General features: G+C 42.2%; 1 protein-coding gene across 3 annotated transcripts in view; it reads left to right on the top strand.

Annotated features, from left to right (window-relative positions):
* LOC306789362 (neurocan core protein-like) overlaps positions 1 to 24811 on the top strand; it is a 44197-nt gene that overhangs the window by 15725 nt on the left and 3661 nt on the right. Inside the window, exons 2-15 of one of the 3 annotated variants that reach the window (XM_079285274.1) lie at positions 2131 to 2210; positions 5768 to 5971; positions 6948 to 7130; positions 7638 to 7812; positions 9064 to 9191; positions 9663 to 9947; positions 10750 to 10947; positions 11090 to 11179; positions 11266 to 11423; positions 11521 to 11680; positions 14362 to 15849; positions 19217 to 19333; positions 23712 to 23825; positions 24735 to 24786. In XM_079285274.1, coding sequence (XP_079141400.1) covers positions 2138 to 2210; positions 5768 to 5971; positions 6948 to 7130; positions 7638 to 7812; positions 9064 to 9191; positions 9663 to 9947; positions 10750 to 10947; positions 11090 to 11179; positions 11266 to 11423; positions 11521 to 11680; positions 14362 to 15849; positions 19217 to 19333; positions 23712 to 23825; positions 24735 to 24786 — 3425 coding nt within the window. In that variant the 5' untranslated portion in view covers positions 2131 to 2137. The remainder of the gene's footprint in view (positions 1 to 2130; positions 2211 to 5767; positions 5972 to 6947; positions 7131 to 7637; positions 7813 to 9063; positions 9192 to 9662; positions 9948 to 10749; positions 10948 to 11089; positions 11180 to 11265; positions 11424 to 11520; positions 11681 to 14361; positions 15850 to 19216; positions 19334 to 23711; positions 23826 to 24734; positions 24787 to 24811) is intronic. The other 2 variants (XM_079285275.1, XM_079285276.1) reach the window with 2 other exon arrangements.

The following is a 24811-nucleotide window of genomic DNA, read 5'->3' on the forward strand; positions in this document are numbered from 1 at the left end:
CTTTTCTCCTCAAGACACAGCTGTGCCTGTGAAAGTGAAGAGTGGCTTTTTAAAGTGAGGCGTTCACGACATCTGATGTCTCCTCCTTAACAAAAGGTGGTACTGGTTAGTATGCGGCCGGTGTGATTGGCTGGCCAGTGCACTGTATGTTGTAAATCCCTTCTGGTAAAACTTTGAAAGGCGGATATCTATAGAGCACACACAGCGTTATATGGTGTATCGCATCCATAGAGATGTCCATAGGCTGAACTCTGTATTCTGTTGCTGTGGATAGTGGCTGCTGGGCCCCTGCCAGCCCCTGGCCCTCCAATACAACGCTCTCTAACGCTCTCTCTTACAAGACTGGGCAAAGACCTCGGTGTCATGACCCTCTCCAAGCCTTTAGAAATCCTTTGTCCCCCACCCAGCTAGCTCCACCAATGGTTCAGGCCTTCAACATGCAGAGAGTCCAACAGCTCAACCCCAATCTGTCACAGCCCATCACAGGGTCCTAACCCACCTTCATAGATTGGATGCCTCAAAGTGTGTGGCACAGTGGGGTCCCACCCGCACCAGAATCCCCCCTTTTCCAAGAGACACCAACTTGATTGCCCACCATTAAAAATCACTCAAGAAATTGTTGTTTAATGGCAGTATTGGCAGGCGTCACATGGCCCTTTACTTCTCTGAGAGGAATGTTTTGCTTTGCCTCACTTGCTCCAGTTTTATGCGGTTGAAGGTTTTACTGAGCTTTCACATGGTCAGAGAAGAGAGCGACCATTATTCCTGTAATTTATAAGGGGTTGAACTGGTGTTGCGTAATCTCCTCTCTGAGCATCAGAGATGCTGGTGACACGAGTTGCTGTTACCTTGGTGAATGCAAAGAGGTCTTTTGCTTTCCAGGATAAATTAATACTTGAATCTAGACAGTCCAAACATGTTGGATTCATTTCTGCTCCAGCTACTTAAAATTCTTCATATGGTCTATTGCAAGCCTCTGCTGATGATGCCGTTGTAGTCAGGTAGGTATAAAGAACCAATGTTTTGTAAATACATCATTTGGATTTATTTGTGTTGCTTAGCTCCCCTTAATCAGCATTATAATACAAAGCTAGTTTTCTTCAAACAACAAACAAACAACTCTCTTCTTCATTTAATACCAGTACGGGGCAATAAAGCTCTGTCTCGGGCGTCTCTCCATTGAGCTGAGAAGCTTTGGGGCCTGAGCCAAATCCTCCGGCAATGTCAACAGCTCATTTCTGATGTGTGGTAGGATTCCCTCTATGCTGTGCAGTAGGAATGCACCAGAATCACTTTTTTTCACTGTGGTGTGCTCAAACTTAATCCATTTTTTTTTACTTCAAGAGTGGTTCTCTTAAGAATCATGATCCTGCATTTGATGTATCACTCTGTGATCAGACTAAACAACGTCTGATGGCCGGTTTTAAGCAGGTATAAGACCAGTACTGGATGACAATGTTGTATTAGTGAAATAGACAGTGGTAGCTCAGGTGGCAGAGAGGGTGAAACATGTAAATATGTGTGGACAAAGGCATTGTCTAAATGGAAAGCACTAAATACAAGTCAGTCAACTAAGTGTCGAAGTGTCTAAGTGTTCTAAGTGCCCTTAAATATGCAATGTTCTTTATTTATTTTTTACATTATAACACCAATAAATACAATGGACATGATACATTATCCGTCCCTCTCTGTGATACAGTGTACATGACTGTAGGTCCGATGTTGGGAATTATTGACCAAAATATTTTTGATGTTTTTTGGTACGATCATGCATCTTTATGGCAGTAAAACAGACTTCATGTTCTGCTAGTTTACATTATGTTGAGTTGTTTTGTTCACATGGCAGACTCACATCATTCTCTCTTACTGTTTGTAAACAAACACACATTGTATGCATGTTGATGCTGAGGGTGACAGCACTGGACACACATGCGTGCACAGATGAATTATCTTATTGTATGACTATGGATGAAGAAATACCTTTTTGATGATAATATGCTTACATGAAGGAAGATGGAGATTCTTACAACTCAAATAGCTGCAGCTAAACTGAACGATAAACAAATATTTGCAGTATACACAAACCTTTACATTTCTAGCCTCTCTCTCTCTCTCTCTCTCTCTCTGCAGGTCCAGGATGGCCCTCAGTCTGTGTGCCGCTGGGCAGCAGATCCTCCTTGCCCTGATGCTGCTGCTCTATTTAGGCTCGGGTAAGTTGTCTTCCTCCTCCCTCCTAAATTGTTGCATCTCCGTGTGCTACAAAATTCACCAGCAGTTTATGATCTGAAGGAAACTAATTTGACTAATTAATGTTGGCACACAAGTAAAAAGAAAGAGGGAAGGAGCAGCTGGACGAAAATATGGAAAAAATATCAGTTCCCACATTCATTTTCTATAGACATCAATACACACGACAGGTCTGCACTAATTTGAGTGTTGTAAGTAAGAGCTGACATGCTGAGGATGTTTTCAGACATGCTCGGTGGGACTGAGCTGGAACACCTCCAAGCCCATTTCTGCAAGTTTAGTCGACCATCTGTCCCAATTATGGAACAAAAAGACAAAACATCTCAGAGTCGCAGGTTTGAGGCCCCACGTGCAGTCTGCTGACTGCCTGTAGTAAAGATAAGTTCCTCTCCTTAATTACTTTTCCTGCAATTGGCATGCATGATAGCTGTTTAGTCTGGAGTTTCATTACAAGAAGAAACTGCATCACTTATTTCCAAAATTTAAACAAAAAACCAATACCTTAATGGTCATTATGCTCTGGCCGCAGAAAGTTATTACTCCATTCAGTCATGTATTTGTTTTTGCTGCACAAGCCGGCCTCCAAAAGTAAACAAAATAATCCAAGTACTACTAAAAAAAACCAAAAAAGCAGATTGGAACCTGCGTTTACTCCAAGATACAAGTACAAGACAACATTCTTAAGTTATAAAATCTGTTAAAACATTTACATTATTTCACTTTTGAATAAGTCATTTTCAAGTTCATCATCACAAAGTTGTCCTCAAGCAGTCAACAAAGTACCACAATATACCAAAGTGGGACATCTGGATAACAGAGTTTACTGTATGAGCTGTGGTGATGGACAGCTGGCAAGCAATGTACCAGGTTAATGATACATACTGCGTATCCATCTGCTCTGTAACGTGCAGTGCACAATGTGTTCAGTCTGCTAACAAGAACAAGTGGAGTTTAAAGCTGTTTGTTTTGGATTTAATCACGTTTTTGACCTTGGCAACTCTTGATGCTATCACAGCTCTGTGGCAGATGCCCATCGCTAGAGAATATCTGGTAAATACATGGTCGCCTGATATTTCCTGACTTCATGAGTTGATAAGAATCACCTGAATGAGCCAGTTATCAGTAACATAGGTTGTGGGATACAAAATGTCGCAAGAGATACAGTGCACCAGTTGTGTGCAGCTACCTTTTCTGCAGTTGGAGGAGCCTCTTAAATGTGATCGTATTATCAATCTGATGTACGCATTTCCTCTGCTGAAAGGAGTTGGTCCTCATTTTGGGATAAAAAAACATTTATGTGCTTTCTTGAGAGTTAGATGTCTGTACGGTAAACATGAAACTACCACGCGAGCAACCAGTCAGCTTAGCTTAGCATAAATACTCTTGAACCGAATAAATGGTGGAACAATATTGATTACTTTACACAACAAAGAAATATTAGTTTTTTTCTGTGCTTTTCAAAACACCCTAAGGAAGTCTGTTAGATGCAATTAAAAGCTCCAGGAATAGTTAGAAGACCTTTAGTTCAGATTTTCAGTCACTCGTTCATCTTAAATACAGACCTACCACATGAGTCTCCGTGGGAGTATTAGTTAGTATGTCCTTATTACATGTTTGTAAGCAATATTATTCTAAGCATGAAATCATCAAATTCATTGAGCCAGCACAATCAATTCTGTTTGTTAAACACTGTCATTGGACTTGAAAGCCTCCTTGCAGTTTGTCTTTATTGGACAGCTCACTGGACTCTGGAGGAGGACTCAGCAATAAGAGAAGGCATCTGTTAATGACAGAGTGTCCTTTCATGTCACTTCCAGATCTCTCTTCCTCCTTTTAGGCTGTATTTCTTTTGTCCCATCTGTCACCACCATGTTACAGGGCATACTTGTCATCCAAAGTCTCTCAATTTGCTCCATTCAGTTTCTTAGACTCCTTCTTATCCTCCATCCTCATCCTTGATTTTCCTTATGATTTACTCTCTCCCCCCATCCCTCTCTCATTCCTGCTCCCTGTCTTGTTCTGGCTCTCCTGCTTTTCGCTGGTATTTGTTATTCTGCGATTACATCTGATTTGGGGGGAAGGCGGCGGAGGCGTTGTTCAGCACAGAGAGATGCTCTCGGGGGGTTCAGCTTGTGAAAGCAGTCCAATCTAAATGCAGATGCAAATATCTTTTGAAGGATTTAATTCCACCATGTGCAATATTCCAAATAAGGCATTTCTTTTTGTTTTGTCACACAGCACCTCGTGTTACGCTCATATTAGTTTTCTACACATTGGTGCTTTTCACTAATGGTGAGGATTTGAATGAAGAGGACCACAAAAGAAAACAATTGTGAACATCCTTATTTAGCTTTCTAATTATGTTTTTTGCCTTTTCGTCTTCTTATGTGCCAGAGACGGTCGCGCCTCACGTTCTCCTCCCATCTCGTCACTGATGCTTGGTCAGGACTATGGCATCACTTTCTAATGCGCACAGCATACAGCTCAGTATGACAGCATCAACTAACTCGCTATAAATTATAAATGAGTATAAATTATTTGTTTTTGATCGTTTTTGTTTTTTTAATTAAATGAGCAACAAATGCATTTTAATTGAAGGTCCTTTGCACTAGTTGTTTCCACTGCATCTCACAATCTTCATGGAAATAGATAGAGTAAGATCAGTTGTCGTGGCATAACTCGGTTTTCCTTGAAATGACATTTTGAGGAAATTACTTTATAGAAAAGGTCTTTATTATGTTGAAGAAAATTGCAATTTCTACCTTTTAGATCGATAGATAGGCACTTCATTCATCCCGCAAGGGGACATTTGTTAAAGATTTTATAACATAATCTTGCTCGGTATGTGACGGTCAGGTGCACGCAGGTTAAAGCCACAAAAAGGCAGGATTTGGTTTGCAGATAATGTCTGTACAGGTGATCCTGTTGTCATGGTTACATTGAACCTGCACGTCATGGCAACCAGACGGCGTGAGTTGCTGATATCAATCTGCGTTGCCAAGAAATTGCTGTAACAGACTTTACATTGATGCTTCTCTTGCATGAAATTACTTTAAATGAATTAGTTTGAGTGACAGCTGGAGTCATTTATGTGAACGCAGAGAGAGAAAACATAGGTTAGAGGTCAGTACGTTGTAATTTGGAGCCACTGTCGTCACTTGTGTGTCTTTGTACTGTTGACTATGTTTATGTAATTGTCTGTGAGAGGATCCTTATAATAGGTCAGCGTTATGTTCGTCTGCTGGAATGATAAAACCAGTTCCTTGTTCTCGAGTGTGAACTTGCTAATGAACCCCTGAGGTCTTGTTACTGTGGCAGGCACCTTGGTTAAAGCTAGAGAACAGCCAACACTTTCTTTGTATAGAATACTGTTCGTCATTTACCCTATAATCAAACACCAGCCTTATTCATATCTGTCAACAAGTGTATTGTTCATTGTTTTCTTCCCTTACAACATATCCTCCAACATATTTACTTGCAGAATGTAATGATGTCCTGTTCTCTTGTTCGTCCTATGTAGGTGCAGCCTCATCCATAGTGAACATGCGTAGGATCACGCATCCTACTGTGCAAGAAACGCTGGCAGGCAACGCCGTCCTCCCCTGTGTCTTCACCCTTCAGACCAGCTCCTTCAGCCAGCCCTCCCACCTCCTGTGGACTCGCATCAGGGCACCAGCAAAAGGAGAGGGCGCTCCTCTGGAGCAGATTGTGATCTCTGCTGAAGGTAAAACAGAGACACGATGACGTGGTTTAGCTGTTGATTATTATAGTGGGTCACTCTACTTCTCTCAGTCAGACAATATTTCTTAGAATGCTTAGAAAGTGCACGTAAAAGGTGCTCAATATTTCCATATTAATAGTAAAATGTCATCGTTAAATTACTGTGTATTTTCACAGACTGTCATCACCTGATTTAATGAACCGATTTAATGAATTCATCTGAAGGCCTCACAAGTAAAACCATGACCAAGAACTGACAAAAGAAGCTCCTGGAATTACAATGAGATAAATCCTCGAAGTAGAGATTTTCCGCCGTACTTGTAAATGCTCCAAACCTCCCTGAGTGGAAGGATTTTTAGCAATGTCATTGCTGGCACAGATTGAAGTCATCTAGATCAGGCCCCTTGAAAGTCTTGGTGTCTTTCAGTTCATTGTTTTGGTTTTACAACCAGCAAATTTACTGTTTTGGTTCAGTCTCACTGCTAATCAACCTGGTTTTCAAAGGTAGAAGGCAGCTGTTTTCAGTGAAAAGGCTCGAAAACGTTTACTTTAAATGGAACCTCACCAACTAAATAAAATTGTTGATACAATTGTAAAGTCTTTGAAAACGTTTGACATTCTTTCCTCTACAACGCCAAATGTTAATGACAAATAACGAAACTCTTAAGGTCAAAAATGAAAACGTAATTTAATTCACTAAAACTGAGCTACTCTGCTCTGTCAGGACTGTGGGTGTGTGGTTTGATCACCCCCACAAGTGATCAAACCACATCATTCAAGTGTTGAATGTTGATTGGTCCACAAAAGTATGTGACATCACATTGGTCCAAATGAGCCCTGCCCTCCTCCAACCAGTGGGAAAAGCAAAGACAAAAACAAAAGTACAAAGGTTGTTTGTGGGAAATGTATGCTTTATCGCTCAAATCTGCAGGATGCCAATAGACACTTATAATGAAGAAACCTCTCTTTCTCTGCCAAAGGTGATGTAATCAAGGTGAATAAGGCTTTCAGTGGCCGCGTCACGCTGCCAGGATACACTGCCAACCCTCTGAATGCTACCATGGAGATCTCCATCCTCCGGACCAACGACTCGGGCACTTACCGCTGTCAGGTTGTCCTGGGTAACGAATACGAGCGAGACACGGTGCCCCTGGTGGTCTCCGGTAAGTGCAGCAGCCGCTCATTGTGAGAAAAGTTTAGTGCCCCGACTCCCTTAAGGACACATTTAGTGTTTTATTGCATTCCATTGCTAATCAGTTAGATAATGGTAGCCTGAAAACAGGAGCTCTGCCAACTTTTCTCAGCTTTTTTGTTTAATTAAACATTAATAACATTGATTCACCATATCTATATCAAAATGACTGACTTAATGTAGCCCGCTGCTCTCTGTGTCTGTGTTGTTGTTTTTATCTAGTTTTCCACTTGAGTGATTGTGTAATTCTTTTAATTAAAGAGTTTAGACTGAATACCAATGATCACTTTTCTGTGTGCCCATCTGTGAAGTTTCGGCTGAAACTCGCACAGTATTAGATCGATCTGTTTGTGGCCACAATAACATGTTTACTGATTACCTCCCACTGATTTATTGGTTTTAAACTAGGCTGTGTTGGTGTATCTCTTAAATAAATTCACATCCATCTCACCACATGTCCCTGTGTGTACCTGTATAGGTGTGGTGTTTCACTACCAGGCTCCCAGCACCAGATACGCCCTCTCATTTGCCGATGCTCAGCGGGCCTGCCAGGAAAACTCGGCTGAGATGGCCACCCCGGCCCAGCTGTGGGCAGCGCACTATGACGGCTTTGCCAGCTGTGCAGCCGGCTGGTTGGATGATCAGACCGTCCGGTGAGGAGACGTTCAATAACTTCCTTCTGTTTGTCACATCACCCTTGTTGCTTGCCAGTTGTTCCGCTGTGCTTTAAATCAGGGCTGCAACTAACAATTGTAGTCAGTGTCGATTGATCTACAGAATGTTTTCTCAATTGATTGATTAGTCCAGGTTTTCATAAACAAATTACTTTTTTTGCTGAACTCCCAGTCCAAAAACCTTGGATATTTAATGGAACCAATTCATTTAAAAAACATTGTTTAAGGGAATAGTTTTATTTTCTTGAGTTAGATGAGAAGAATGATACTCTTACATTTGTATGGTTAATATAAAGCTAACACGTTAGCGAAGCTTAGCAAGACTGGCTTGAAACCGGTGGAAATAGTGTGCAAGTAGATGATTTTTATCTTTAGACAGAGCCAGATCCCCCTGTCGCCAGTCTTTATGCTAAGCTAAGCTAACTGGCTGCTAGTGGTCAACCCGTTCTCACTCCCAACATGTCAAATAACGCAGCTTGGTCGCTGCTGCTCGGCCTTTGACACCGTAACTCATTGAGGGGAGGTGGATGGATGTCTAACAAACACAGGACTTATAGGACGCCGCTGTATGTGTCCCGTGCGAAACCAAAAGTTAACGTCGACATTTTGTGACGTGAGTCGCTATCAGTCAAGGTCAGCCACGCTCTTTTCCTAAAGTGGTTTGGTGGCCTTAATCTAAATTCCTGTGAAAAGTTTATTTTGTAACAATCAAATAGTGACCCATGGGACAAAGAGCTTCATAGTTCGAAGCTTAGTGCCACTGGCCAAGCTGCATCTTTTGATGCAATGTTGCGTGTTGGAGAAATTGATCATACCGTTCTTAGTTATAACTTGTATCACTAAACCTGCATATAATCCTAACCCTCTTCCCATATAATATGAAGACATTTGCTTTGTTTCGTGTACAGTTTGTTCATCTACTGTCAATTAATATGTAACTTCATCTGCTTCAGATTCATGTTCTTCTTTTCACCGCTGTTGTATATTTGATGCTGATTGTATTTCAGTTTATTTTACCGGTAATCTCCTGCCCTTTAAAAGAGATTAATAATTCAAATTTATTCTTAACTGACATTTAAAGTCTTGAAAATGAGAACAAACGCTTTGATATGTGAGCTGAGATAATGTTCATCCGGGAAAATGTCCACAAGACCGTGTCACTTATTTCCTATAATTTGTAAAATAAAAGGTTCGTTCCCATTTATGATGCCCGCATGGTTTTCTTCACAGCTATTCGGTCCAGTTGCCAGGGCTTGGTTGCTATGGACACAAGGAGTACTCAGCTGGAGTGAGGAACTATGGGAAGAGGGACCCCAAAGAACTGTTTGATGTGTACTGTTTGGCAAAAGAACTGGAAGGTACACAAACACACACACACACACACACACACACACATATACACACGCACGCAAAACACATAAAAAATAGCACCACACATCATATTCTGCTGCAATATTAAAGGACCGGTGAGAATCTTTTCATTATTTTTAAAGTTCAATAAAGTGAAAAACCAAAGAAACTTGCTTTTGCAACCAATATTAATCCACGGTTGAAAGTAATGCATTCATCAATTGCACCTGTCTGAGAAACCTTTGCTTAAGATCAAGCCTTTTTTAAATGAAACTACATATACATTTGTTCTGTTTTTAAATATTTACGTCTGCATAACATAACAAAGACATAACATCAAAATCCTTATCCTTTACATACCAATATAATTATTATGTGTGATGTCAACATGTAATTTCAGTGCTCAACCCATGCAGGTGTCTTCCTGACGTCCTCGTTTTCCTGACGACAAGTGCATGTCTCATGTCTCCGTACTCCAGGTGAAGTCTTTCACTCCGCAGTCCCGGGCAGGTTGTCTCTGCCGTCGGCCTCGGACCGCTGTGTGTCCCTCGGCGGGCAGCTGGCCACAGTGGGACAGCTTTATCTGGCCTGGAAGGCCGGCCTGGACAGCTGCGCACCGGGCTGGTTGTCTGATGGCAGCGTGCGCTACCCGGTGACCTGGCCTCGCCCGGACTGTGGAGGGAGCCAGCCAGGAGTCCACACCGTCGCACCCAACAGCACTGCGGACAACACCACCGTGCTATATGATGCGTACTGCTACAGAGGTACCTTAAGATATATATATATACACACACACACACACACACACACACACACACACACACACACACACACACACACACACACACACACATATATAGTGAATCTACAGAGTAATCTCAATGATCATCATCATATGAAATAATGCTTCACATCAACATTAAATTGAAATGTGTGCGGGCTGAAAATGGATACATATTATGGCTGCCACAATATCAGGTTTTCGCTGCATTATCATGGCCAAAACAATTCCCCTGAACAATAATATTGCTCAATCTGTAGAAAATTTAAGATAAACAAATAATGCTGTCAGTTCAAATTCATATTCATCTTTAACTTTGTTTATTGAGCATTTCGTGTCTTTTTTGGCAAATGAATTACACTCACAATACGAGTGTAGGTGGAGAAAGACTCTTATAATAATATATAATACATAATATATATATGATTTAAGAGGTGCTGCAGTATTTACATTTCATCATCATATGTGTATTATTCACATGATATCAATATTTCATTTTTCTATTGCGACAATCCTTAAGCACTCTCAACAGAGGTGTTGATGCTACTGTGGAAGCTTTGAGTGCAATTATTTACAATCACAGTAAATGTCATTGGCACTGTTGTAGCTATGGCAACAATAATGTCTTATGTGATCTATCACACGGTCACATGTTTGTCTGCTGGATTGAGAGAGAAAGAGAGAACAGGATGTGTTGAAGTTAAAGAAACTCAGCTTGTGTTGACTGATATCGGCCAATTTCCGCAAAATTAAAACACAGCAAACTTTTTGGTCCAACTTCATAGGATCCTTCAACAATAGCCATGTGAACGAGAAAATCTCCTCAACGTTTTTCCCAGGTAAAGTGGAGAATTCAGGCTCCATCTCTCAGATCTACACCTCCCTGTGGAAGCCCTGGAGCTACCTCGCAGGCTTAAGTGATGCTGACTCCACAAAGACTGGCAGTCCAGACGCGACTACACAGCAAACCACCACGACCGGAGGTTTCACATTTCTCTACCTTTAGCAGATCTGTAGCAGCATGGACCAGCTGATTAATCAGAGGATCAACCATCCAATCCGTAAACACAAATACAGTAGGACTGTACTTACTATCGCTATGTTTTTGCAAACTCATCCTTGCAGGGTCCACAGATGCCGGTGATGTTTCATCATCAAACTCGACAGGATCGATTGAACTGGAAGACGAGGCCTCCGTTCGCAACATTGAAGCATGTAAGGCTGCTTTCTAATATTGAATTGATTATTGATCGCAACAGAATGTAGATGTTTGCTTATAATCCGACTGATTGTGTCCTCAGCCTCAGACCCCTGGTCCTCAGAATCTTCAGGGTCATTTGTGACCCTCCAGCTGATCCCAGGACAGAACCTCTTAGACTGGGGAGAGCCGCTGGAGCCTGGCCCCGACTCTGAGGAGTTTCTCCGACCGCCGGTCAACCCCACTGCCGCTGACAAGAAGGTTGGTCCTGGTTCAAGCTTTTATTTTGAGATTTAACAAACAGGAGTAGCATCACCGGGTCAGCTAACTTTCTGTGCATCCACTTTATATTTTGAAGGTGATCTCAAAGATCGTCAAGTCCATTTGGAAGCCTTGGAACTACCTGGTGGGGACTGGAGATGAGGAAGGAACCCAAGCACCAAGACAGGCAGGGGAAGACGAAATGTCCACGAAAAAGACAGATGATGGGTCAAATTCATCCAGTGCAGCATCACCAAGTGAGTGGACTTATGTAACTTGTATGGTCGATCATCTAGACTAGAGTAACATCCCTGAGAGAGCTTATGAGTGAATGCATCTCTGAAAGGAGGATAACGGAGGAAAATCTGTAAAAAAGCAAACAGAAATTAAGTCAATTCAGTTGACACAACTGACATCTTTGAGTATACTACATTTTTTAAACTTTTCCAGTGTTAACATAATACAGTGCATCTTATTATTAGCACAGTAAGCAGTCTGGAAAGGAACACGGTCACAGATTTTGAGTTATAAAGCAACCAGGCTTGACGGCAGTGTATAATTATGAGCATGTACAGTATTCTGAACATATTGCTGTTGAGGCAGTAATTGGTCTGTGATCTTGGGGAAACACAACAACATGGTACATTAATAATTGCAGTACAAGGAAGCCCCAGGAATGAAGATCATTAGAGAAACACAGAATGAATAAGGTGTAACTGGGAGAGCAGACGCCTCGCAGTGAGGAGAACAAAAGGAGTGTGTCCAGCATCACCTCTTCCTTTGTATACTGTATAAATAAAGTGACATACATTGTATGTATATATAAAACTTCCAAAAAGGATGCGCTGGTGTTTCCTCACTTACTGCCCGGACGGGCTGTAGATCTCATATCATAGCCTTGCTGCATTGGCCGCCAGTCAAGTTCAGGACTGATTTAAGATTATTTTAATCACTTATAAGAGACTCCTTGGCCAAGCCCTGTCTACGTCTCCGAGCTACTAAATCCTTACACCGCCGAGCGTCCACTTAGGTTTTCCAACCAAAACCTGTTGGCTATACTCTTGCCAAACGCAAAATCGATAAACATCTAGAAAAGTTGCCTTTTCTATCAGTTAAAACGTTGTTTTTCCTACAATATATATGTGTTAATATGTGGGTTAATAGTTGCTGTATGGTTTGTGTGTTCTTAAGTGTCTTTGCTTTTTCTTGTATTTTGTGTTTTCTTTGTTACTGTAAAGCACTTTGTGTTTAAAAAAGGTGCTATGTGAATCCAGTCTTACTTGCTTACTTACACTGGAGGGGTACAGATGATAACAAATTGAGGAAAAAGATAACTACATTGACCCAGAATAACTATGGGGTACATTTGTGTTTTTACTTTGGGACAAACTGTAGACTACAGCCTTTATGTTACTGTGTATGTTGTAAAGTATTGCCTACGACATTGAATCGGGTGCAATATCGTACTTAAAGCGGTCTTCAGAAACCTGAGGTGGTTCAGCTTTATGTGGATTGACACTGCTGTTACACAAGATGAGTTTCATTACAGGAGATTTATGATGAGGTTTCTACATTAAATACAATTGAACTGAAAACCAGAGTTGTCCATCTCACGGCCAAGGCATCTGTAACTTTAATACCGTGTCTCAGTGTAACTGTCATGACCAGTGAGGAACACAAGCACTTTATTGAGAGTAAAACCACAACATCAAAATTAAGAAATAATATGAGGATTTCATCAATGAAGCCCATGTCTTCAAACAGTAAACTAAACAGTTTCAACTTGCATTTAAAAAAAGAGCAGAACTAATGTTAAAACCACAAGCAAAAGCTAAATACAATTGTTCTATAGTACTTTATCAATAGCTGCATGGCAGACATACAGCATGTAGTGGGATACTGTCATATCCATGCAGAGAAATCCTGTCTCTGTTGAGCTGGATGCCCATTATTAACACTGAGGCACAGGCATGAAAACATCAGGTCTCTTTCAAAGAGAGAGATGATGGAAAAAGAGTTAAATCCAACTCATCAAACTGTACTCCTCTTTCCTGTCTCTGGGTGCAGCAGGTTTATCTGTATGTGATTTTACGAGGATGAAAGTGGTTTCCAAATGGCAGGCATCCATTTAGTGTTTGTTAAAACTGTGTTACAGAGTTGTTGATTTAATTCTGAGGCTGTGGTGGTCTTTAGTTTCACTCTGTTTCACCTGACTGCGTTTGTTTTTGTCTTAATGTGGGTGCAGAGGGGTTTTAAACCTTCACCTACGTCTGTGTTGTCTTTGTCATTTGTTTATTTGTTGTAGTTAACGGTGGCTGTTTTAAATAAACAGTTCCTTTAAGTGTCAAGTCGAACATGCCTGAGCTTTCAGAAAAATAAATGACATTTAATCTGCTGTAATTACAACTTCAAGTCAGAGGTTACTCTGATATGACATGAACACGGCGTTATGTTGGTTTGAAGGCTCACACGTACACTCAGTGCTGAATGTTGTGTGTTTCAAACGAGCACTTTCTGCTGATTGGCAGTGAGACAGGTGAGTAATGTTTGCCATTGCGTATCCATCTCTACTGTGTTCAGTGGTCACATATATATCTCTGTGACAATAATGCATACATACTGTATTGGGAAATGTTCAGACATTTATTTCAAATGTTTTTCTTTACAGTGTTCCCAGAGGTTTGCTAGCTGACTGTGATCTCATTGAAGTGTAGACGGTGCTGGTACAGTGATAGAGGAAAAACAGCTGACGGACAGCTCAGACAGCTTAAAAGTGTTTGTTTTGTCTCCCCTGGCAAAGCAAAGTGAATCCATAAGAAGATTTTTGCTTTGTTCGTCACTCTTGGCTTTGTTTTTTGCAGTATTCTCTCTGTCTGCAAAATTGGATCCCTGACTTCACTCGTTCTATTCTTTTTTATTTGTTTTGTGCCCTCTGCAGGTTTGTTTTCCTGGGGCAGTTCATGGTTCAGCAGCACCACAAGGGAAAACTCTACACCACCCAGAGAAGAATCTCCCACTCGTCTGGCATCTACTTTGGCCGCCTCCAGTAACTCTATGACTACAGAGAGCACCAAGAGCTGGGAGACTTCAGATACGCACACGTCCACCGCCTCCAGCTCTGCACCCGGAATCACCTCATCCAAAGGGGAGACATGGGTCCGTGTTGAATCAGCGACCACAACCCAGCCGGGTGACAAGAGGGAGGAGACGGTAACCTCCAGAGGCAGCGGTAGAGGAGGCAGAGGAAGAGGGAAGAAGAACAGAGGGGAGGACAGGAACAGGGGAGAAGAGAAGGGGAGAGGAGAGGATAAAGGGAAAGGAGAAGAAGAGGGAAGTGGAGGAATCACTGGAGCAGAAGCAAAAGGGGAGATACAAGTTTCACGTCGACCAGCTGGAACAAGCAAACCAAGAGAAAGATCCAGAGAACGATCTAGAGACAGGGCTCACAGGAAGGGACAGTCCACCACTACCACTTCTACCACTACTACTGCTAGTCCTCTGGAGCTCACAGTGATGATCACAACTGGGTCGGAAAGGGCTGACTTATCTACATCTGAATCCCTGTCCACCTCACCGGCAAAAATCCCATCCCTATCAAGCTCACCAGATCCATACCAATCCCTCTCCTCATCTCCATCACCTTTGTTCTCTGTTACTGCGTCTCCATCTCCCTCCTCCTCCCAACCATCCCCATCTCAATCCCTGTTTGAATCCCAATCCCAATCTCCATCCCCATCCCCGTCCAGACCATCTTCCTCCTCTCCATCCCCGTCCAGTCCATCTTCTTCCTCCCCATCCCCGTCCAGTCCATCTTCCTCCTCCCCATCCCCGTCCAGTCCATCTTCCTCCTCCCCATCCCCGTCCAGTCCATCTTCCTCCTCCCCATCCCCGTCCAGTCCATCTTCCTCCTCCCCATCCCCGTCCAGTCCATCTTCCTCCTCCCCATCCCCGTCCAGTCCATCTTCCTCCTCCCCATCCCCGTCCAGTCCATCTTCTTCCTCCCCATCCCCGTCCAGTCCATCTTCCTCCTCCCCATCCCCATCTAGTCTATCTTCCTCCTCCCCATCCCCATCTCCACCCACTTCCTCACCTTCATCCAATTCCCAAACCCCATCCCTCTCGACCTCACCATCATCCCCCCGTTCCCCATTTCAAACTGTCGGCTCAGGAGACCCAGCTCCATCTACTCGCTCAGACATCCAGGACAGCTCCACTAAGAACCTGACATCGTCCCACTGGGTCCCAGTGGCGAAAGCACTTCTGAACAGCTCTCTGGATCAGCCTCCATTACTGTCGGGACCCCCAGATATGGAGGAGCCTGCTTGGTCTCACGCTGTGGGGTCAGGGGCCCTGTTACCTGGCAACATGGAGGATGAGAGCAGCAGAGGCGGAGTCAACATCAGTACCATAACTCTCAGCCCAACAGGTGATCATTGTATGCCTGTTTTCAGATGTTTTGTCATCCATGTATCTGTATATTCATTGCAATTAATTGATATTATTCTTCAAAAAACACAATTTTGATTTGATAGGCTTCAGTGATAATTCAGATTTTATGCAATGTGGGTCTTATTTTTGTAGTTTTGACCATCGCTTCTATTGCCAATAGTAAGAATGTGTACACCACATTGCTTTTCTGCAAAGATGCTAAGATAGCTGTTGATTTTTTAAATTTCTCCAAATCAGAGTTTGGCTACTTGTTGAAGGAATAAATGTATATTTCTTGCGGCGTATTTTGATGAAAGGATCGATCTAGCCCGGTGCAGTCTGAAAGTAACAAAATCTATATCCACCGCCGGTGAAGAAATGGATCGGCACATACCCCTGTTGGGCTTTGCACCACGAATAAGGGCATCAACAAATCACATTGTGCTTATTCTATATTGAACAACAACACGGAGGCACCTTCGGTCCGAAACCACGACGGTTTGCTAGCTACTCCATTTAACCTTGACAAAGGCAGCTTCTTACCTTTCACAATAAATGCCCTTGAAATATTCACTGCGTAACTGTTTCCCAGAGGAAACTCAAATTCACTCAGTATCTTACGGTAGCTCAGGCTATCCAACAGTCTACCTCAGACAGACTGTCAGACGCTGCTGTCGGTCAATAGGATCTGGTTGGTCCCCTGCCTATGCAAATCTATGAGAACATTTTAATGAAACAGATTCAAATATGCACCGCTGCTGGTATGAATAGCTTTGATGCTAAATATTCGATGTGCCTACATGTCTCAGGATTTACTTTGGTAGGTTCACTGTTATCATCACTGATAGGAAATGAAGGCAGATGAAAGTAAGACCCAAGGTGTACATATGTAAGTGTCCTTTAATATTGCCTTTTCATTTCCTCCCCTGACCTCGACACTGGCATATTTATTCAAAAAGCTCAGTGTTTATTCCCTTGGCTACACACCTTTTATTCCCACCAGATGCAGAGACCACATTCCCGCCACCACACAATCTGTTGATTAAGTCTGCGCCTCATGTATTTCTCAGTGAAGCTCCTGGCTGGCCACCTGGTTTACTTGTTTTTTTGGTCATGATAATGAGAGCTCACACAGAGAACATCCTATCAGCTGGCGGCCATCATCCTATCACACATTTCTTTATGGTGATTTATTTTACTCCCTGTGAAAGCGGCTCATGTCTGTGGCAGATATGGCTGAGCTCGAGTATGAGAGTGGAAAACAGATGTAAAATGTATCGACAAGAAGCCGAGGGCAACCATCTGGGCTTGTGGTGTACAGTATGAGGGTTGATTGATTGACTGACACCCTGGAGTCATGCAGGCAGAAGGCCATAAACACACTAACACACGGTGATGTCTTTGCTACACAAACAGGAGAAGTGGATGGATGCGCTTGAGATTCAACCACAATAGTGGCTTCCATCTCTCTCTCTCTCTCTCTCTCTCTCTCTCTCTCTCTCTCTCTCTCTCTCTCTCTCTCTCTCTCTCATCTCCAGTTCAGTCCCTTGTGGTTGGGTTTCATGGTGGTGGTCAGTATTTTCTGTCCTGACTGGATCAAGGAGCACTTCATCAGTCAGTTAAATCAATGAGGACAGAAAAAAAAGAAGCCTCGGGTTAGATTCAAGGACCTTCAGGAGCAAAGCAAATTGATCAAAACAAACACATTCAGACACACAAGGATTCAACACACAATGCAGTCACCTCGCTTTCCATTTTTTGATCTTTTTTAAAAACAGAGACAGTGACATTTTTATCAAACCATCTTTCTGTTACACTTAAACTGCAGATGGTTTCTTGTTTCCGCCTTCCTCCAAGTGCTTCCCTGCACTCACAGAAATGCCAACGCCACCTGTGAGGTTTAAAGTGCTTCTCCGAAAATCACATTTCCAAAGGGAATCATATTTCCACTGCAGCTTTTATTACTCGAAGCAAAGGCTACGTGTGATGTGTGGATGAATACTTAAGGTATCCCAACGTTGCCTCTGCCACTTATCACCTTCCTGTGCTGTTTCTGTAAACGTATTCGTTGGATTTAGCTGTTGCCAGCTTATTGCTGTTGTTTGTGCCGGTGGTGTCGGCCGCTGTGCAAAGCGAGGGACAGTCCACTCTGTCAACTCCTTCTACCGACTTCTATTGATTTTTCTGCACCACTCGCTTTAATGAACGGCCGAGTTTATCTTTCACACACACACACGCTGTTGTAAATCTGCTTGTCATAACAGTTGGGATTTGTCAAGGCGTGCCCTGACCTTGACTGACGCGGAGGCCTGGACTGATGTACATTCAAGGAAATGCATGGCTGGTTTTAACACCTGACTTCAGCAGAATTCAAACCACGAGCAGAGGATTGGCTCGTGGCACAACTTAACATAAATCTACTGAGAAATCTTGCTCTTTTGATTGAAAACCCTTCTTTTCATTATTTTTTTATCCTTCGATATCTGCCTCTGGGTAGTTATTGGACAGGATCAGCCTCAAGGCTAATCACAGCCAGATTTTCGCTCTTCGTACCGTGTAAACACAAACACACAAACCTACACACATACACACTGTCAACCTCACACACACCACCCCCTCCTAAGCAGTCCTCGGTGTCAGAGAGAGCTGGCAGAACAAAGACTCCCACAGCTGAGCTTTTGCGGCCAGGATGAACGAGTGGTGGTTTCCAAAGACCTTAAGTTGCTATAATGAGCATTTCGGGGGAGAAACACGTGGTAGTGTGTCAATTGATATGGAAATGTGTAATTGTGGAAGGAGACCACACACGCACACATTTAGGGGGTGAATAGCGGGGCCGAGGCCCTCAGCGGGAGGTCTGCTCATTTCTGTTGAGGACGGCTAATGTCTGAAGTTCTCACGCTGCCCACTACGCTCGGTGGACTGAGCCAAGGCCTCGCTTTCCATATGGTAACCATGACAACTGTGGCTGTGAGGCGATGGCGAGGTTGAGGCTCTCTGGCTTCTGATCCCTTTGAAAAGAGACAGAGTGTGAAATGGATATGCTTGTGTGTGTTATACCCGCTCGTTTTGAGTAAGCTGCATAGCATATTTTTTTCAGTCATGCCTTTTTGATTTTCATTTAAAATCCTAGAAGTGGTGAGAGTGGAACATTGTGTTAAAGCCATCCGACTTTAGAAGATCACCATGGACATAAATATTTAACTATTATTCAGCTGGTGAGCTTCAAGACACATGTTTTGTCCTCGGCCAAAATAAATCCCATCTACACACAGAAAGCATTCTCCCGTACAGTATCACCAATCAACTCCCTCATTTTGAATCCCAACATTCCCCTCCTCCCTCCATCTGTCTGTCTCTTGTAGACGAGGTGGATCCCTGCGTGACAAACCCGTGTCTGCACGGAGGAAAGTGCCTTCCGCAGGGAACGGGCTACAGCTGCTACTGCCCACAAGGATACACTGGGGAGAACTGTGAGATTGGTGAGTGATGCTTACACAAACACACACACACTCATACATGCACACACATCCCACACAAGCACACACACACATGCAAGTATCCACACATAGTCACGATAATGCCAGCCCTGCCTTAATACATATTGACGTAAGGCTCTCCAATGGCCTATTGGCAGGTCAAAGGTCGAGCTGTGTGTGACAATGAGGGAGGACTTTTAATGGGGACTGGGGTCAAAGGTTATGATCATACCTTCGACAGCGGGGCGATGATATTGGTCCTTCACTGTCAAACTATTGGGAGCTTTCACTGCCGAGGTTCTTCTTTACAAACTAAATTCCTGTAGTAGTGGTCGCATGGAGCAAAGAAATAAGTATCCGCTTACAGTCAGTTCATTTTTTGAGCTCAATTGATTTCTTGTCCCTGCAAAAATACCTAAAGGTTAATGATTTCTACAAAAATAAATAAATCGTTCCTCACCCGATGGCCTTTATGCCCAACTAACTTCACAGAAATCCATTCACAGAATTTGATGATATGTTGCTGGCAGAAGCAGCAACTAACAGAGGAAGGAGGACATATATCATTGTTCAGGTACAACGATGCTGATCACTGTTGTTTGTGGTTACACCTTCAGAGGTTCGAGATTCATTTTACTACAGGGGGTCAGGGCCAGCAGACACAAAACCTATTGTGACCTGCATGAACTGCAAGACAAAGAGGGACTGACAGAATCTACATTCTAAATCTTCTCGATCAATTCTTCTTCATCTACATGCAATCTCCTCCCTCTCTCTGTCTTCGGGTTGTTCTTCCTATCTGTTTGGCTGTAGCACAGTAAGGTCAGGTCTGAATTATGTGGTGGAACTCTATGTGATGTGAGAAGATGTGATCCTATGTCTTCAAGGTGAGAATGAACATCTGCAAATAACCAGCGTATACACTGTGGTCAGTGGGTGCACCTCAAAACTTGACCACAAACGGCAGATGCGCATTATATTGCACCTTATATTGATAGGCTTTATGCCGCATGTAAACAAAATCGTATGGGTACCAACAGCATTGTAAAGATAACAGACCAATCATCACATTTGGCTTTTTATAGCTGAAGTGGAAAATGTATTGTGCAGGCTCTGAAAACACATGCTGTCTCATCTCCACTCAGCATCTCAACGACAGGACCTGCTGCCTCATGAGCCTCTTGTACTCCTTTGCCTTTTGTAGGATGGTTAATAATATAGAGCCAGACAGGAAATGACTGGAGAGACAGTGTCACATGACATACAATACATGTTGACCTGGCTTTAACATCAGAAGATGGTGTTTGTTTACATTTCAATCATTTGCCCAACAGGGGACCTACTGCAATCAATTTGAGCAATACCACATAACAAGCAGTACACTAGCATACATGAAACACAGCCATGGACTGTCAGTATTTCTACTGCTATTTTTGTTTGAATAATTTCCCCTGATCTAAAGGCCCATGACAGACCCAGATGTATTCACTTACTTCTTCTTATTAGAAATCTTCTCAGGACTGTGCTTGAAAGGCCGTTTTGATAGGAGAAGTTGTTCATTGTTGGTAGTGCTTTCTGTACGGTGACTATTCTAAATGTCTGTAGTTTGTGTCAGACCCGTGATTCTGATCCGCTTCAAGTTTTAATGCCACACTCGACCAAGCCTCATAAAAATCGGGCCAGTATTTTTCTCATAATCCTGCTAACAAACAAACAAATAAAAGAAAATTAAAACATGACCTCCTTGGGGGAGGTAATGCGTGAAACACATACAGTAACACATATTTGTTTTGTTTTATTAGCACCATAAGACTTCCCAAAATCCATATCCAAATAATAAAAAGTGTGACATCAGAGCTCAAGAAGCTATAAGCTTATACAACGAACCTGATATATATACTAGGGGTGTAACGGTTCACAAGATTCACGGTTGGGTTGGGTACGGTACAGTGGAGCTACGGTTCGGTACAGTGGAGCTACGGTTCGGTACGTTTCGGTACAGTAGAAAACTATAAATGCCAGAGAAATGTACTTTATTTTAAAATATATTTATTCATTACAACTAACATCATGAAGTTATTCTTTGACTTTGAACAATGATGGAACGATACCTGAGTGACCCGTCTTCTGGGGTGTCTTCTTAGCAACACATAAAAAACAAAAACTGCTCCTTAATGTTATGGAGTATTGTTACTTACATCTTGCAAAAGAGATTTTTAATCTCAATGGGACTACCTGGTTAAATAAAGGTTTAAAAAAATAAAAAATAAATACAACTTTTTTTTTCAAACGTATTCGGTTCGTCATGCGAACCGAACCGTGAGCCTCGTACCGAACGGTTCAATACGAATACGCGTACCGTTACACCCCTAATATATATATATATTTAAAACCGTCTTGGGCTCTACCCTTAAAGTTTACCGAGTGCCAAGTTTTATCTGTTCAGTGTCACAGAAAGATGGACGGATGGAGAAACAGACAATTGAACTGACAGCCAGCAGCTGATGTGTGGGTATGCTGGAGGGCTTTGTTATGAATTTGCAGAATTTGCAGTATTATCTCTCTGAGGAGCAGCTTCCCCTCTGCATAATGGATGAGAGGGACGAGGGGATCAGACTTTTTACGTTGAACAACAAAGAGCTGGACTGATTTTAAAGGAGAGAGTTGGTGGTGTATGTTTAACTATGAACTAACACATTGAGACGTCATTCAAGGCCGTCATCAGCTGTTTTCATATTTATATAACAATATTAAAACTATAAGATAGGTTTTGGCAATACACAAACCATTTAACATTTGTTTTATGACAAGTTTGAGGCCTGAGGAATTACATGTTCTTGTTTTCTCATGCGTTGAGAAAAAATAAATGTTTGAAAAAAACTTACTTGGAAATTCAATCTCTGCACTTTTCGGTTAAACACATTCGTGATTATTTTCAGATAAATTCTCTCTCGTGGAGATTAAATTCACAATTTGAATTGAGTTCCATCCACATGGTTTCATCTCTAATAAATCACGTTGGTACATCTAAGTTTTTTGTAAATATAAGCTATATTTAATACCAAATTATAATGTCACAGTGTTATTCCTCTGCTGCAAAAGTAGAGATTTTCAAATTCTACACAGAGTGGCTTTCAGCGATTTAAACCAATGAACCAAGTTGTCAAGGAAGACTACTTCTTATCTTCTTAAATTGCTATGATCTTACGGACAAACAACATTGTTTGATCGATCGCTCAACTTCAAGCCTGTTGAGAGAAAACACACAAACCACTGGTTTAAGTTCCTATCTGTCCAAAAAGAAAAGCCTCAGCTGCCATTTCTATAAACAAACAGTTTTTGCTGTTGGATTAAAGTTAGATCAAACATGAAACATTTTGAAGAAAACGTTAAACTACAACTTGGATTCGAAAAACAAACTTAATTCGCCCCACTTGTACCCTGAAACATGCTTTATTGATAAACCACAATTTAGTTCAGATTACAAACTAAGCCTTATTGCAACCAACCCTCGTTGTGTGCAGTGACAGCACTCTGAAGCAGATATTTCATGAGGCTAAAGGTCATTCTAGTTCAATCTGTCTGAATAATTTAGTTCTTTACAGCCACTGACTGAATGATTCAAATGTATAAGGAGCTTTGTTTTTGCTCTCTTGCTGTGAGTTTTAATAGATTTCTGCAGTCCTGGGGTGTATCTATTATTATGGGTCCAAAACAGCCCCCACAGTGGTGAGAGAAAATGACATGCTCTCTGTTTACAATAATAAAGTGATACTCTATCGATCGCTGTGAGGAGATGTTCCTTTTTCTTGTTTTTTTTTCACAGAGAGGTTAGACAGCACTCTAGCACAGCAGCCCTGGAGCTGGTATCTGTCTTTGCTTCTTCTGCATTGTGGATGACTGCCAAAATGGGGTCTCAAACCTAAATCCTCTGGTCAGGTTTCTCCTCTCTGCTGACTAGTCCACCACATTTATAACTGCTTTAAAGGAAAAGCAATGCAAAGTGCTATTTCTCCCTCATGCAGCCTTTTTGTAAATGGAGACAAAGGACAGGAGACAAAAGAAGAGATTAGACATTAATCAAGTCAACCTTACGCTCTTTACTGTATGATGCATACAGATGCATGAAGAAGGATGTAATAACACTTGAAGTGTCTTCCTCAGTGAGAGAATGAGGACAAACTAGGACGGGTAAAGGGCATTGTCTGTATTCTCCTCACATTCACACTGGACTCACCAAAATGGACAATTTCACCGTTCGAAATCAGGACTAAAGAGTTTGTTTCTCTCTTTATGAACAACATGATCAGCAGAATACATCCTGTTAATTTGAACTCTGATGAGATATGCAACCCTTGCTGCTTTTTTTCCTTTTTCACAGATGTTGACGACTGCCAGTCTGAGCCATGTGAAAATGGAGGCACTTGCATCGACAAGATTGATTCATTCCTCTGCCTTTGCCTGCCCAGCTATGGAGGAGACGCGTGTGAGAAAGGTGAGAATGAGAACACTGCATCAACAAATTCAGCACATTGTCGTATGTGCAGCCACAGCGGCGAACTCGCTAAGATTCTCGGTCATCTTGCAGTAAAATGTTTGTTGCAAACTGTGCTGGTGAAAATAATCTTGATCGCTGTGCAGCGTCTCAGCTGTATGTCATAACCTGTATAATGTAATGTGTGTCGTTTAAAGATGCCCTGTGCAGTTTTCTTGTTTCCCTAAAATGGATCAAATGGAAGTAGGCAAGCAAAGTTTATTAAAAAAGCACTTTTCAAAACAAAAGACAAAAAGTTCTTTGTCAAATAAAGAAAATGGGAAAGAGGGACATTAAACAGCACAGAGAAGATAATATATAATATATACGAGGCACGACTCACAAGTGTGTCTGTGTGTTAGGTGGCTCTAATCCCCCCCCCCCCTCATACCCCACACTCAAACCAACATGCACATAAGCGCTGATTCATCACCTCATTGTTTTAGCCTCCTCCAGCTTCAGATCTGCTCTCCATGTGTGTGTGTGTGTGTGTGTGTGTGTGTGTGTGTGTGTGTGTGTGTGTGTGTGTGTCTGTGTGTGTGCGGGCGTGCCATAAAGTAGTAATTAGAATGAATGAATATCTAACCTTTGCTGTTATAAATTAATACACTGGCTCTGATGTTATTAATGAATACTAATAGTGCAGAGAGAGGGCCACATGTGTTGTGAATTGAAAACGAGCCTGTTTAATTAGTTCATGTATTTAGCCTCTCAAGATGGTAAAAGAAAGCTTCCTCTCTCCTCCCATCTTGCACAGAGCATTTGATCTCACTTTGTGTCCCTTTGCTCTTTTACTGCGCTTTTTCGTGCCCTTCAATAAATGATCTTAGCTTCTCTCGCATCTTCTCTTTTTTCTCTTCATCTTTTCAGATGTAGAAGGTTGCGAGCACGGTTGGAGGAAGTTCCACGGCCACTGCTACAGGTATAAATGATGAAAAACTGTCTCT

Source organism: Melanostigma gelatinosum (assembly GCF_949748355.1).
Source record: "Melanostigma gelatinosum genome assembly, chromosome: 15".
NCBI lineage: Eukaryota > Metazoa > Chordata > Actinopteri > Perciformes > Zoarcidae > Melanostigma > Melanostigma gelatinosum.